General features: G+C 39.7%; 1 protein-coding gene across 1 annotated transcript in view; it reads left to right on the forward strand.

Moving 5' to 3' along the window:
* Positions 1-14,046, forward strand: part of CNTN4 (contactin 4) — an 817,087-nt gene that overhangs the window by 572,558 nt on the left and 230,483 nt on the right. Inside the window, exon 7 of the mRNA XM_019947613.3 lies at positions 1,057-1,152. Coding sequence (XP_019803172.1) covers positions 1,057-1,152 — 96 coding nt within the window. The remainder of the gene's footprint in view (positions 1-1,056; positions 1,153-14,046) is intronic.

Below are 14,046 nucleotides of genomic sequence, written 5' to 3' on the forward strand. Positions count from 1 at the left end.
CCAAAATGGCCAAAATGGAGGAAATAGTCAATAAATGTTACTGAACTCTGATGTGCACAGCTACAGGGCTTGCAACCCTACAGAACATACTTGGCTTAGAATAATCCTCAAATCTGGTAACAGGTTATTACATCAAATGTTTCAGACAACAAAAAATGAAATGGCACTTAAAACAATCATTGCTGAGAGGATTTGCAGTTGGAAGGATGAAAGAAAAATCTTTTTGAACAATAATATGTCTGTCACTTTATTAGACATATTTCTTATATTAACTCATTGTTATTGGCAACTGTGTATTTACTGACTCCAACTGTGATCTTTGGGCTTGTAACGTCTTATCTTTCTAACCAGATTTGACTTCCTTGAGAAAGGGGAACTTTCTTCCAAACAGAACCTTGGACAGTACTTTATAAGTATTTAAAAATACACAGGAACTTTATAAAACAATTGTGTATGTATGTCTGTTTACACATTGTATGTAATGTGTGTGTGTGTGTAGACAGAGATAGTCGTATTCTAGGTACATATAGAGTAACAAACATAATTGCATATAATGGAACGGTTTGTGAAGTAAACAGTTGACTATCAAAACCCACGAATTTACATCCTGATAATGATATTCAGTTACAGATAGAGTTGGGGAGGTCACTTACTCCATCCAGACATGTGCTACCCAATAAAACTTTCTGCACTGATGTAAATGTTCTCTCTCTCTCTGCTGTCCAGTGTGGAAACCAGTAGCTACGTGTGCCTCTTGAGCACTTAAGATGCAGCTCGTGTGACTAAGGAACTGAATTCATACATTTTATTTGATTTTAACTGTTTTTTAACTTAAATAGGCACATGTAGCAAGTGGCTACCTTACAGTATAGATATAGAGTCATAGAGGATGAGACAATATCATGCAAGAAGACGGTAGAGTTGAATTTCCCTGATCCGGGTGGTGTAAAGGCCGTTTTACAGCAGAAGACTATCCTCTTTTGAAGTAGTATTAGTCTTCCATAATGTCTTAGGACTTTAAATTTTAAACTCCTTTTCCTTTATGTCTCCCAACAGATCTTGAAAACTTTAAAACAAGAACGAGAAGCACTGTGTCTGTCCGCCAAGGTCAGGGGATGGTACTGCTGTGCGGCCCACCAGCCCATGCTGGAGGTAACTCTGCACCGAAATGTGCACATGTCACCGACTGCTATTTTTCTTGCTGATTGTTCACCCTCTTGGCATCAGAAAGGGGGACAGTGTCATTCGTAGAGATTCCCAAAGTCCCTCTGTGTCGAGGAAGCATCGTCATTGCCTCCCATAATTAGGATAGGAAAATATCAGATGGTACCAATGTTCCATCCCCCTGCTGTCTACCTGGCTCAAGGGGAAAGATACCTGAGTCCATCAAAATCAGAATCCTGTTGCTTGGTAAAGCCACGTAGGTAAAACCGCCAGCACTTCTTCCAACTTGATCGTATTAAAAGATGGCCTTGCTTCACTTCATCTCATTGTTGGTCTGGGAAGGGATCAGACCCAGAACCAGAGTCCCTTGACCACAGAATCCAAGATGACTTTGTAAGGACTCATAATGACTAGATCAGTTAGGAATGCATTTGATTGCAAGTCCCTGAAAACCCAGCTAACACCGGCTTCGGTGGACTTGGGTTTGTGTTGTTCTCACACATAAGACTTCCAAAGGTATGTGGTATAAAGCTGGCACTGCTTTTGGGGGACATCTTCCAGGACCCAAGCCCTTTCTTTGATCCTTCTCTGAAGTCCTAAACATGGGGCATGGCTAAGGCACCAGTGCAGAAAGGTAGAAATGGGAAAAGGGCAGGGCAAATGTCAGAAGTCTCTTCATTTCGAGTTGCTTTTGTATTATGGAAGGTTTGCTTTGCCCAAGGACTTTTATGTACATTTCATTGATCACTCCAGTGGCAAAAGAGACACAAAAATCAAGTATTTTCTACAGATACACGATGGCCCTAAAAAATCATAATTTTGATAATAAGGGAGAATGCGGAGAGACGATGTGTAGGCAGGTTGCAGTGTCTGCAGAAAGGACTAATGATGACTGGAAGGTGACTCTGACTGCACATACAGAGTTCAGGAGTCTGGAGGTTTAGTAGTTAGTGATATTTATTAGGATTTCACTACAGTTTGTGCTGACAAGACTGATAAACTCCATTTGTGGTCACTCTGGCTAAAATTTAGTTTGATACCTGCTGTCCTTGTTATTACCTTAATTTTCCATTTGGCTTTACATGTGATGGAAAAAGAAGATATTTTAAACTGAGAATTTGAAAACACCATTTTATTTTTGTCCTGTCTTCAGAAGTTTTAACTTTTCCTTCTCACCTAATGCCCCGGCTAACGTTTTTAGCAGGAAATAACAATTAGTGAAACAGCTGCATGGCTTGCATTTCAAGCACGGTGAATAGATAAGCAGGTGGAAGAGGCAGGCACCCCTCCAAGTCTGGATGGAGGGTATGGAATTGTTAGGGTTTCTGGTGTTTGAGACTGGCAGAGAATCCAGATTGGATTTCAGGAGTTTGTCTTCTGAGAAATGGGTTTATTCTTTAGGACTTAATTTTCTTGCCAAGTTAGTATCAGAAGCATTCAATTTGGAGTCCAGGACATGAATTCTGGTCCTGGCTCTATTTCAAATCATTATTTGATATTGGGCTACTATGTTCACGTTCTCTATCTCTACTTATCTCTAAACGAAGAGATTAAAAGAAATCTCTCAGATCCCTTTTAGTTCTATCATTACATAATAATTGCTGAATAAAAACTAAACATATTTATAAACTATATATGCATTATTGAAGTCCTGTCCTTTATATGAGGAGAGCAATTAACTGGACATCTATTTAGGTTAAAGTGATGTTCACTCACATTAACAGTTCTCTTCTTATTATGAAATTTGATCAAATAAGAAAGGAAGATTTTGCTAATTTCTTCTGAAGGCTACCTTCACAGCATTAATCTTTCATAACATGGCAGCAACTCTGAAAATTAATCTTACAGCATATTGAGAAAAAAATACCCCACTAATCCCTGGTACAATGATATCTTTGGGAAACGCAAAACACAAGAAGCACTGTTGTGCTGCTCCACAATGAATGAACCTGAATACTTCCCCTTCCCACTCAGAAATATATTAAAAATTTCTGTGGACATCTACTGAAATTTGCTTGTCTCTACTGCCAGCAGTCAGCAGCTCTGAAATCCAGTTCCTTGAGTTGTGCTGACATTCCTGACAGTCTTGATGGTGAAAGACAAGGAAATAAATATTCTCATTATGGGCTCTATTAGAAACTGTGAGCTCAGTGATACTGTAGGCAAGGCAGGCAAGGCAAGGAAATTTGAGAGAAAACAAGGTGGGTATTGAAGGTTATAAGAGAGCATCACAGACATCCATCAGTTTGGGGCAGCGGAGTCAATGATTATCTGATGAAATCTCCCCAGTTACTCAAAACCCTCCAATGCAAACTGTCCAGCAGTGATTCTGTCATTGCTTCTCCAGGCTGTGATCACCTTAAAGCTGGCAGCATCGCCAAGAGCCGCTGGACATACTGAGCGTTTTAAACCCAGCATATGGTATCCCAGTTTCTATTGTAACAGATCATGAAGAGGAAAGGAAATGAGTCAGCCTTTTATTGTATCAGTGGGATACTGGGTAATGGCATGAGATCCATTGTAAGGGATGCTGCATGTCCTATTTCAAAAGCTGTGCAGTGTCAGACCTTCTTAGGATAACATAGAAATGAGCAGCAATTAATCTACTTTGAAAAGCATTTCCATCAGCACGTAGTTCCAGTGCTCTACCAATCACCCTGCATAGCGTCTTTGTCATTTCTCGGTTAATAGGTACAAATTCAGATGTGATGTCGTCGCATAGATTGTACTATTAAATCTTTAACACAGACGCCAAAAAATAGAAATCACTATGGATGATGGGGCTCTGGTTGTCTATGATGCTTCTTTAGATTAGAAACAGAGTATTTTGAGATCTAGAATTTTCACTGTGCTTTCCATCAACTCCAGGGTCATTTGGCAGCAGGAATTTGTGATCTTCAACCACTCATTAAATAGGAACAGAAGTGAGGTACTTTGAGATTCTTCCTCCTAGCTTACTAAAACTGACAGCTCATTCACCAGTGAAATCCCCATGAACTGCTCACCAAGGGATATTTTTGTTTCCACCTTCCTTTTATATGTCACCCAGATCCTTGCTGCTCAAAATGTGGTCCTTGTACCTGAAGTATCTACCTCACCTGGAAGATTGTTAAAAAGGCAGAGTGTTGGATGCCACACAGGGCCTACTGTATCAGAATTCAAATTTTAACAGGATCTCCAAGTGATTCATGTGCACAGTAAAGTTTGAAAAGCCCTGAGCTTCACCTATGCTCCCCCCACACTCCGCACCTCTGGCCAGAGGTGTGCAGGAAGCAGAAGCATCACCAGGGCAGCATGTTAGAGCCACAGGTGCCTGGCCTTTGCCCACGGATATTCTGATTCCATAAACCCAGGGCAGCGTCCCCAAAACTGTTGTTTCAGTTGGCTGGAACACATTGAGGCAGCGCCAGATTGAAGATACACCCACTTTGATCGCCTTCTACAAAACCAGCCCAGGTTCACCCTGCTGAGGTGGAGTACTTTGATTTCCACATCAAACCCAAGCAGAAGTGCTAAAAGTTTTTTATGTCCAATTCGTATTTAAAAGAATTCAAAATAAAAAATAATCACTTCAGGCTTTCCTATATATTTTTCATTGTCGTTAAGAGAGGTGAACAACTAAGAAAAGACTGGCTTTTTCTCAGGTATTCACATGAAGAAGTAGCATTTTACATTTGGACAGCTCTTACTACGTCGTTGTTAGAGAAAATATGCCTTCCTACAGTGTAAAAAAAGAAAGCCACATGATTCTGATTCTGAGATTATTTTCGTTGTTATGAGTTATAGAGAAACTAGCTATAATTGTCGTCGTTGGATGCTTTTACGCTAAACACATCCCCGTTAAACTTAGATCCCATTCGCACGGCACCAGACTCAGGGACCTTATAACAGCATCTGTAGAGTTCCTTATGGTGTTTATAATCTTTAGTTTACCTTATATTATCTTTGGATCCTTACAATAATCCTATAAGAAATAAGGACATGTGTTTCATAGATAAGAAAGTGAAAGCAAAGAGATTAAGTGAGGTCACACGTTAATCAGTGGCAGGTCTAGGAGTTACCTTTGCGTAGAATGTGCCCCATTTTTTTTTATAGTCAGGAGACAACCGTACAACTACTTTTTTGTACTCTGTATGCATTAGTTCTTTGGGTGCCATCCCATATCAATTCAGTCAGAATTTTTTTTTGAGATTGGTTCCTTTGACATCATTCATAGTTTTGAACGCACTCCAGGTGATTCGAATATGTAGCCAGGGTGGAAAACTTGTGTGTCTGCCCTGCAAAATCAAGTAGGTCTTGTCCCAGCAGAAACCTTTCGATTTGCAAACATCTCCAGGGGCCCAGAAATGTGATTTGATCTAGACATATCATGAATATTATAGTCTTAAAAAAATCAATCACGCCCTCCCACAGCATGGTTATTTCAGCTGGATATTTGTCTTTGCTGTAGGACAGAGGTAACAGCATGGAACTAGGACACCCACATTCTAATCCTAGTGCTGCTGTTAACTTACTTGAGCCAATTATATAACTTCTCTGAGCCCTATTCTTTTTCTATCTCCCCACACGTACTCAGCTTCCGGCATCAAGATGTCACCTTCAGAATCCGGCTCACCAGTTTCTTAATTAGTCCAAACTATGCTGACAGGTCACTGGGCCACAAGTAATCTTGCTATGCTAAAATGAGCATCCTTTATGCCCAGAATAATCTTCAAGACATCTACATGCTAGTCAAGAATGTATAATGAATAAGGCAGGAGTGCCTAATTCCCCTCTGCATGCCTTATTCCCATGCCTGCCCCAAACTGCTTACCAATTTTATATAACTTTAGATTTTCAGGGGCATCCGTATTAGCTCCAAATACCAACCCATTCCACTACAGTCCAGACAGTTTAGCTCTTTGCCTTCATGTTTCACCCAAAGGTACATGCAGATTCCATTCTAATCCAGCTCCAAACCTCAAACCATAACACACTATCCTTTGGATTCTGAGTATTGCATCCTCCAGGTAGTCTAGTTACCAGGCCCCGCCTGCCATATCAGACGCCTTTGGATACTGACATCTTCCTGGCTAGGTTCTAATTTTCTCGCTCTGTTGATTAGACAACTGACCACCTTCCTCAGGAAGCAGTCCCTCCATTTCCAACTTATTCCTCTACTTTCTCTCACTGAGATTTCAGGCTCTCCTTCTCCGTATCTTGGTTCCCAGCATAACTCTCAAATCCTCACACAGCATTATGCCAGCCAAATGGAATTTATCTTTGTCCTTTAAATCTCCCCAGTGTGTTGTAAGGATTAAAGACATAATAAATGTGGTACCAGTTTGCAAAATTCAAACATCCAAACATTCCTGATTTTATTAATTAGGCCTGGTTTGATTTTTTTCATTTGCCTAAGCCTGGAATTAAAATTAAATCAGAAAATTGCTTGTCTTTGAAGACATATTATGATTCTTGATTTACATTCATTTAACAAATTTTAAGTAGGCAAATATTTTTCAGATATATCTTCCAAGAGATTCATTTGGAATATGCATCTATTGTTAACATAAACTCATCATGCTCTGGCATTGTGGCTTTATTAAAATGCTGATTTAACCATTCTCCTAACATTTGAAAATTGCTCTTAAAGACTCAGCATGACAATTGAGATGAACTCTGCCAATCATCTTCTCAGAGGCCAAGCCCCATGTAATTCTTTATGTTTGCATGTTACATTAGCGTGCACAGTATGTGCCTGGGCTCCGTTCATTTCCTTAGAAGAAACAAAGCATTAATTGGGCCTCAGAGGAGCTAAGGGCTTTCAAATATTGCAGAGTTTTTTTTAAGAGACTAGGGAACATAATCTTCAGCTTATTTTGTATGGCTATTTTAAAACAAAATTTGAAATTTTTAGATGGTTATAAGATTAACAGTCACTTAATTGTCATGAAAAGCTCTAAGAAGAGTCCCTTTCTAAGTGTGGTACCAATCTCCTCTTCTGGTTATAGTGGGGACATGGTTGAACGTGCACATCAGGATGAAGGGCCGACATTGCACTTGAGTCATCTTGTTCTGTGTGTGTGTGTGTGGAGTGAGGGAAGGTGCCCAAAATTAGACTCAGTTTTTAAGACAATTAAACAAGTGATAAATTGTGTTCTTAGGATCTTGAGTCCTTAATGTTTGGTCAGCACTGAAATAGCTGCCCTTTGATGCCCATTTCATGTCACCTGAGAAGTGACTTACCTGAGAGATGCCCTATCTCCTGCAAATAAATTTTAGAACCACAGGTGTTCAGTAAGTTTAGAGTGACCTTGTTGGAGATTAGTGATTGAGAAGAGGTTTTCTGGATGTGGGATCCCGGGAAATAATGTTTAAAATGCTGGTTGGAGCAGCATTGAAATAATACTACTGTTCTAGTCTTCAAGGATATTACGGATCAAACTCTGGTAAACCAACTTGGATGGTATTATTTCTATGGAAAATGCATTCTGAGTTCCACTTCTAAGCCCAAGACATTATATATTCATTTGAATACACATCTATTGAAATTCAGTGAGGAGAGGTTAATACTTAGTGATAGGTTCATCAACACCATAGTACTAGGTATTTTTTTAATCTTGTTTTAAATATTCTTAAAGCAATCCTGTTTGATGCTCCTTGACTCTACCATGTTCCTTTGAAAAATACAAACCTGGATTCTTTTATCTGAAAGTTATTGAGCCAGTTCCTCCCTTTCTTCTTTTCCCACTTTGCCATCCAGCGGAGGTTATAGCACAAGAGTGATTTAATCAGCATAGAGTAATGGGAAACAGTTTGGAAGATGATGATTTTCTCCATTCACTAAACCTCCCTTTTTTCACCAACTGAGAAAAAAAAAAAAAAAAGCCACATTGATCAGGGACTACTTGTTAGAAAACTGTCTAACCTAAATGGCCTGGTGGAGTGTTTCATGTTTGGGAGGAGAGGCCACTAGGATTTTTTTGTCCTTACCACACCAGATACAGGCTCCATTTCTCTCAGCCATGAGATGACGTAGCTCAAAGAAGGAATCAACAAGGGAAGCAAAAGGGAGAAATCAGGCTCCACATTTCTAGAAGAATGGTGAGCTTCTCCATCACTAGATGTGACAAGAAGAACTGGGATGAATATTTCTGATGTCAGTTATCTCCAGAATTGGTTAAGCATGTTCTGTGATGCTACCAACATACTTTTTGCCTTTGAATTTTCCTGTCAGCTCTTTAAAACAATCTGAAGGTTTCATGACGTTACTTTTGAATGCCTAGATGTCAACAACTATATACTTATGAGTAGAAGAAATGAGTTTGTATAGACAGCAAGCATTCCCTGGTCATAGAATAATTCTGAGCCCCCCGTTTCTTAACCTGTATAGAGAATTGCTGGTCTGTTTTCAAAGAAAAGTTCCCCAGGAGTGGTAGTTGTACACTTTCTACCTTCATTCTGCTTTCAGTTCTAGTAAGAGAGATGTTTAAGCTGTTTTTGCATCTATAGCAAGTCCCAGGCTGTAGCACTTAGAAATACACTTAGCTACTTAATAGCAGTTAATTAAATTTCTTAGTGTTCAGTAGCCTAAAGAGGATCATTTAGTTTAGAAAAAAAAATTAGCAGAAATACATTGCAAGAATTTTCTTCTCTCTCTTCTTTTTTCCTTGTTTGCTTTTATGTAGATGTTTCCATGTTCTTTATTTGGCTGAAACCACGGATTTTAGTAAATTAATGATGGCCCTAATTACCCAGCTTCTCTGCTGATAGTTACTCTGTACTTAATTTAATAATAGGCACTATATTTGTAGATTTAAATTCAAGTTGAGAAGGTCTCTATTTTCTTTTCAAACATTAAAAAAGAAATCAAAGTGATTATCTCCAGGTTTGATCCTTAGAACTGGAGGACCACTGATCCATCAGAATGAGGGTCAGACACATTAGCACCAAAAGGAAATGGTATTTGGAAAGTGAGATTTGATCCATAAAAGCAAAGTGATCTACAAACTGTGATCATTCAACAAAGCTCAGCTGCATGCAGAGTTCCCTTTCGGAGTTGTCCTGTCCCAGAAAGCAGGGAGAGGTGATGCTATGTGGAAACCCAGGTGCTAGGTGGGGGGTGGAGGGTCTGGAGATGTGAAAAACACATTACATACCCAGTTAAGAGTGCTACCAGGGATGTACCAGCCAGAGCGGAACACATGATCAACAGTGATCTTTCAACAAAATAGACCTGGCTGAGCATTTCATAAATAATCCAGTGGACAGTCACTGCAGGATATATGGCAAGCGTTCTTGTTTTAATGCACACTGGAAATATGAATCTCATCTTTTCAGGTGAGAAAGAAATGAGCAGCCCTTTGGATACATTTTCATCAACAAATCGGTGTTTTGTCAGGTCAGTACATCATGATGTTACATTGAATTAAGCAGGATAATGGTGCAGTACATAGAATGAGGAAATGCTGGTTGAGTCCTGGAAATTTGGAAATAGACTCAGGTTGGGAGATCAGAAATTGAAGTCTCAAAAGTGGAATATTCACTACTCTCAGGGATCTTGATCCTCTGAGTGTGATGGCACAAATAAGTTGATGGGCTTCCCTGGTGGCGCAGTGGTTAAGAATCCACCTGCCAATTCAGTGGACACAGGTTCAAGCCCTGGTCTGGGACGATCCCACATGCTGCAGAGCAGCTAAGCCCGTGCACTACAACTACTGAGCCTGCACTCTAGAGCCCGTGAGCCACAACTGCTGAGCCCTCGTGCCACAACTACTGAAGCCCGCACGCCTAGAGCCCATACTCCGCAACAAGAGAAGCCACCGCAATGAGAAGCCCATGCACCGCAACGAAGAGTAGCCCCCGCTCACCGCAACTAAAGAAAGCCTGCGTGCAGCAACGAAAATCAAAGCAGCCAAAAATAAATAAATAAAATAAATAATTTTTTAAAAAAATCTTAAAAAAAAAAAGTTGGCCATTTTTCTGATATATTTTTTAACTCATTCAGTTTAGTTTTCAGACATTTAAGAAGAAAATACCTGGTGCTGGTCAAATCAAAGACCAGACAACACTATGCATTTGGACAAGTAAAGTTTACTTTTATAGGCAAAGGAATAGACGGTGGCATTTTGACTAAAGGTGGGATTATAGCTGCTGATTTAAAAGGAAATGACTTAATGAAGTCGCTTGTTCATCGAGGACAAACAGTATGGATGAAAAAGTCTTTTACGCATCATGCTTATCTGAGTTAACTGTATGCGCTAACGATTTTGGCATTTGAGACATATAGAATAAACACAAATTTTCACATGAAGTAGTAATCCTTTCACAGAGAGACCAACTCTGCCTACGTTATGAACTAAAAGAAATGTCCTATCTTTAGTGCAGAGGCTGGTTGGGAGAATGTTCATGATATTTTAGGTGGGTCCTGGCTGCTGATGAGACAGTGGGCAGCCGTATCATATTGAGCCAAGAAAGGCTCCTCCCATTTCTAACTGCAACACACCCTGTTTCTCTCACATCAGCTAGTCACAGGTTAGCACATTATCACCATCCTCACCATCAAAATTAACCCCTGGGAAGCAGTTGTGTTATAACGACACTCCGCAGTAATTCATAGATCCATATGGTGGGCACAGCTGGAAAGATAGTTGCAGTTGCTAATGTAGCGTCTCAGAAATATCCAAAGAATCTCTACTTTGTGAACTAATGTGGAATTTGTACACTTTCTTTTTCTCTCAAACCAGCACATACAATAGGAAACACCTGGGAAATGCCAAAATACTTCAGTTTTATAGGGGTTTGAAGCCCAGTTCTTATCATTTCATGCAAACTCAGGTTTGCCTTTTGAGAAGACAAATGGGATTTTCAGAATAAATTGTAGCTGATTTAAGTATCATGTGTTTCTTCCCTTTGTGGTTCCCACTTACTGCCAAATGAGGCCTGTATGACACACCTCTGAAATCAACAACTATAACAAAGACATCCCTACACCTTCTCTATAAGTGTTGCTGCCTTTTGAATTTGTTAACTATATTGCAAGCCAGCATTCCTTCTCAATGTGCAGTTCCAGGTTACTTCAGTGAAACTGTTGTGATGAATGAGATTTATGATTGGGTCCCAGTGGAGTATGTAAATCAGGATATTGAGGTTGAGGAGAATAGATTATTTTTTAAAAGTGAAAGCATCGAACTTTGGCAGCACCTCTCAGATGTCAGGGGTTTAGTAGACATGGCAGGTATAGGAGTGAACAAAAACAGAGTGGTTCCTCTTATCATGGGACCTACAGGTCTGCTGGGGAGTAAGAGGGTAATCAGAAAATCACACTGGGACGTGTGCTTTTGGTTGTGAGGTGGGAGAAGAATAGGGTTCAATGATCTGATCATGTAGAATAGAAGGACGTGATGTAGTCTGGGAGAAGGCTTCTCTGAAGAAGTAGCTCTGGAGCTTAGATTTTGAAGGATGAAAGATGGAATAGTATTACAGATGGAACAGTGCATAAGTCTAGGAGGTTGCCTGCCAGGAGAGAAAGGCAGTGTGGTGGGACCTCCAGAGCAGCAGGGAGAGTAGGATAAGTCTCAGGTTGGGATACAGGCAGAAACTAGGGTCAGATGTGGTGGTAATGATTTGGGTGTTTTTCCAGAAAGAAGTTAGGAATTGCTAAAGATTTTTTTTAAGTAGCATCGTGAGATAGGTTATAAGTTAGAGTGGAAGGCAGTTTTAAAATGGGTTCTTGGAAGCCAAGGCTGATTTATTATTACCCAGCTTTCTATGAAAAACAAAGAAAGAAGCAATGTTCTAATCAGACTAGAAACAGAGGGTAACCATCAAAAATTTACTTGAAAAATTACCTGTAGTTGTAGCACAGGTCAAGTTGAGAAGTGACCATCTGACAGTCTTAGTCTGTTCGGGCTACTACAAAATACCACAGACTAGGTGGCTTATATACAACAGACATTTATTTCCACAGTTCTGGAGGCTAGAAGTCTGAGATCAGGGTGCCAGCGTGATCAGGTCAGGGCTCTCTTCTTGGTTTATTACAAGCACATTTTCACTGTGTCCTCACACGGTGGAAGGAACGTGGCAGCTCTGTGGGATCTCTTTTACAGGAGCACTAATCTCATTCAGGAGGGTGCTCCCCATGACCTGATGACCTCCCAAAGGCCCCACCTACTAATACCATCACCTTTATGGTTTAGGATTTCAAAATATGAATTCTGGGGGGGACACAAACATTCAGGCTAGAGTAAAGACTAATAACTAAAGAACTAAATTGACAACACGGGGAGATAGAGAGGATATCTTTAAAAGCTTTCAGTGGTAGCCACAATACCCACTTTGTATCTCTCTATGAAATACACATTAAATCTGGACACCTGTTTTAAAAATTAGGTGTTCGCTTGTTATAAAGGAAACATTTTTCTAAGGAATCCAGAAGAAATGTTCTACCATACTTACCAACACACACATACATGCCGTACACCATCTTTCCCTGCCAAAAAATTACTAGGAAATTAACAATTCTAGCTAATACTTTATAGGGAAAGAGGCTAACATGGCATATTGGGTGTGGACATAGCTAAAGGGTGATACCAGCTTACTCTGAAGGTGGAAACTGAAGCCATAGAAAGTTCCATCTGAGTTCCTCAGATAGGAATTCTGGAAGCTGCCCCACACACACTTTTGGAGGAATAAAGGGATACACCCACTTTTGGTTAGTGAAGCTAAGACCTGGATAGAATTACAACCAATGTTAATAGACAAAGTTAAATAAAAAAACTACTCCATCACGGTGACCTAAGAAAATATTCAGTGTTAAAAGAGGGGAGGGGTGGAAGGGGGGAAGTGTCACCTATTGCCTGAGGATGCAAAACAAAACAGACACCAGAAATGCATGTGAAAGAGATGTCTTAAGAAAATACAATAAAATTCAAAGATGCATCTCTGTTGTGCCTTCTGTCAAGCACAAGAAACCATGGAATCTGTGAAACAAAGATGCTCATGTGAAGAGAGACCTAACTCTGATACTAACTGGGGTTTAAAGGGCACTAACAAAAATTAGTAATGAAAGAATTAAAATCTGGAATGCAGACTCCGTAAAAAGCCAAATGAGCATTGTAGGAAGTTGAATTAGTGATAAGCATGAGTAACTAAAGTTGTTTTGTTTGGTTTTGTTTTTTAATATGTAAAAGGAAAGTATAATGATCAGGAAGCTTCGTAGATATGGCAATTAGGGAGTAAAGATCTAATCTATGTATAATCAATGTAACTGATAAAGATATTTGACCAGTATATATGTGTGTACCATTTTGTTTTATATCATGACACACTTATTGTACTTTCTCCTCTTTGAGAGGGAGCCACAAGGTATTCTTTATTTTAATAATTAATGGAAATAGAAATCTAGGTAGATATAAAAACAGAATATGTACCTTCCAAGTTGCTGGAGACAGTTCAGTCAAAGAAATAGTAATCTATTAAAGCAAAGGCCAAAAGGAAAAATGAGAACAACAGCATAAATAAAAAATACACAAGAAAGATGACAGGTAGGGCTTCCCTGGTGGCGCAGTGGTTGAGAGTCCGCCTGCCGATGCTAGGGGACACGGGTTTGTGCCCCGGTCCGGGAAGATCCCACTGGGCCCGTGAGCCATCGCCGCTGAGCCTGCGCGTCCGGAGCCTGTGCTCCGCAATGGGAGAGGCCACACAGTGAGAGGCCTGCGTACACCAAAAAAAAAAAAAAAAAAAAAAAAATTTATAATACTCAACATTTGGAAATACAAGGAGAAATTACTAAAGTACGTTTGTGATGTAACTTGATAGTTAAGTAAATAGAAATAATGATACAAAACTTTGAATAATGTAATAATACAATATGTATTTATGTACTTCCTTTTGTGGTGCCCA

This window comes from Tursiops truncatus, chromosome 10, assembly GCF_011762595.2.
Source record: "Tursiops truncatus isolate mTurTru1 chromosome 10, mTurTru1.mat.Y, whole genome shotgun sequence".
In the NCBI taxonomy this organism is placed as follows: Eukaryota; Metazoa; Chordata; class Mammalia; order Artiodactyla; family Delphinidae; genus Tursiops; species Tursiops truncatus.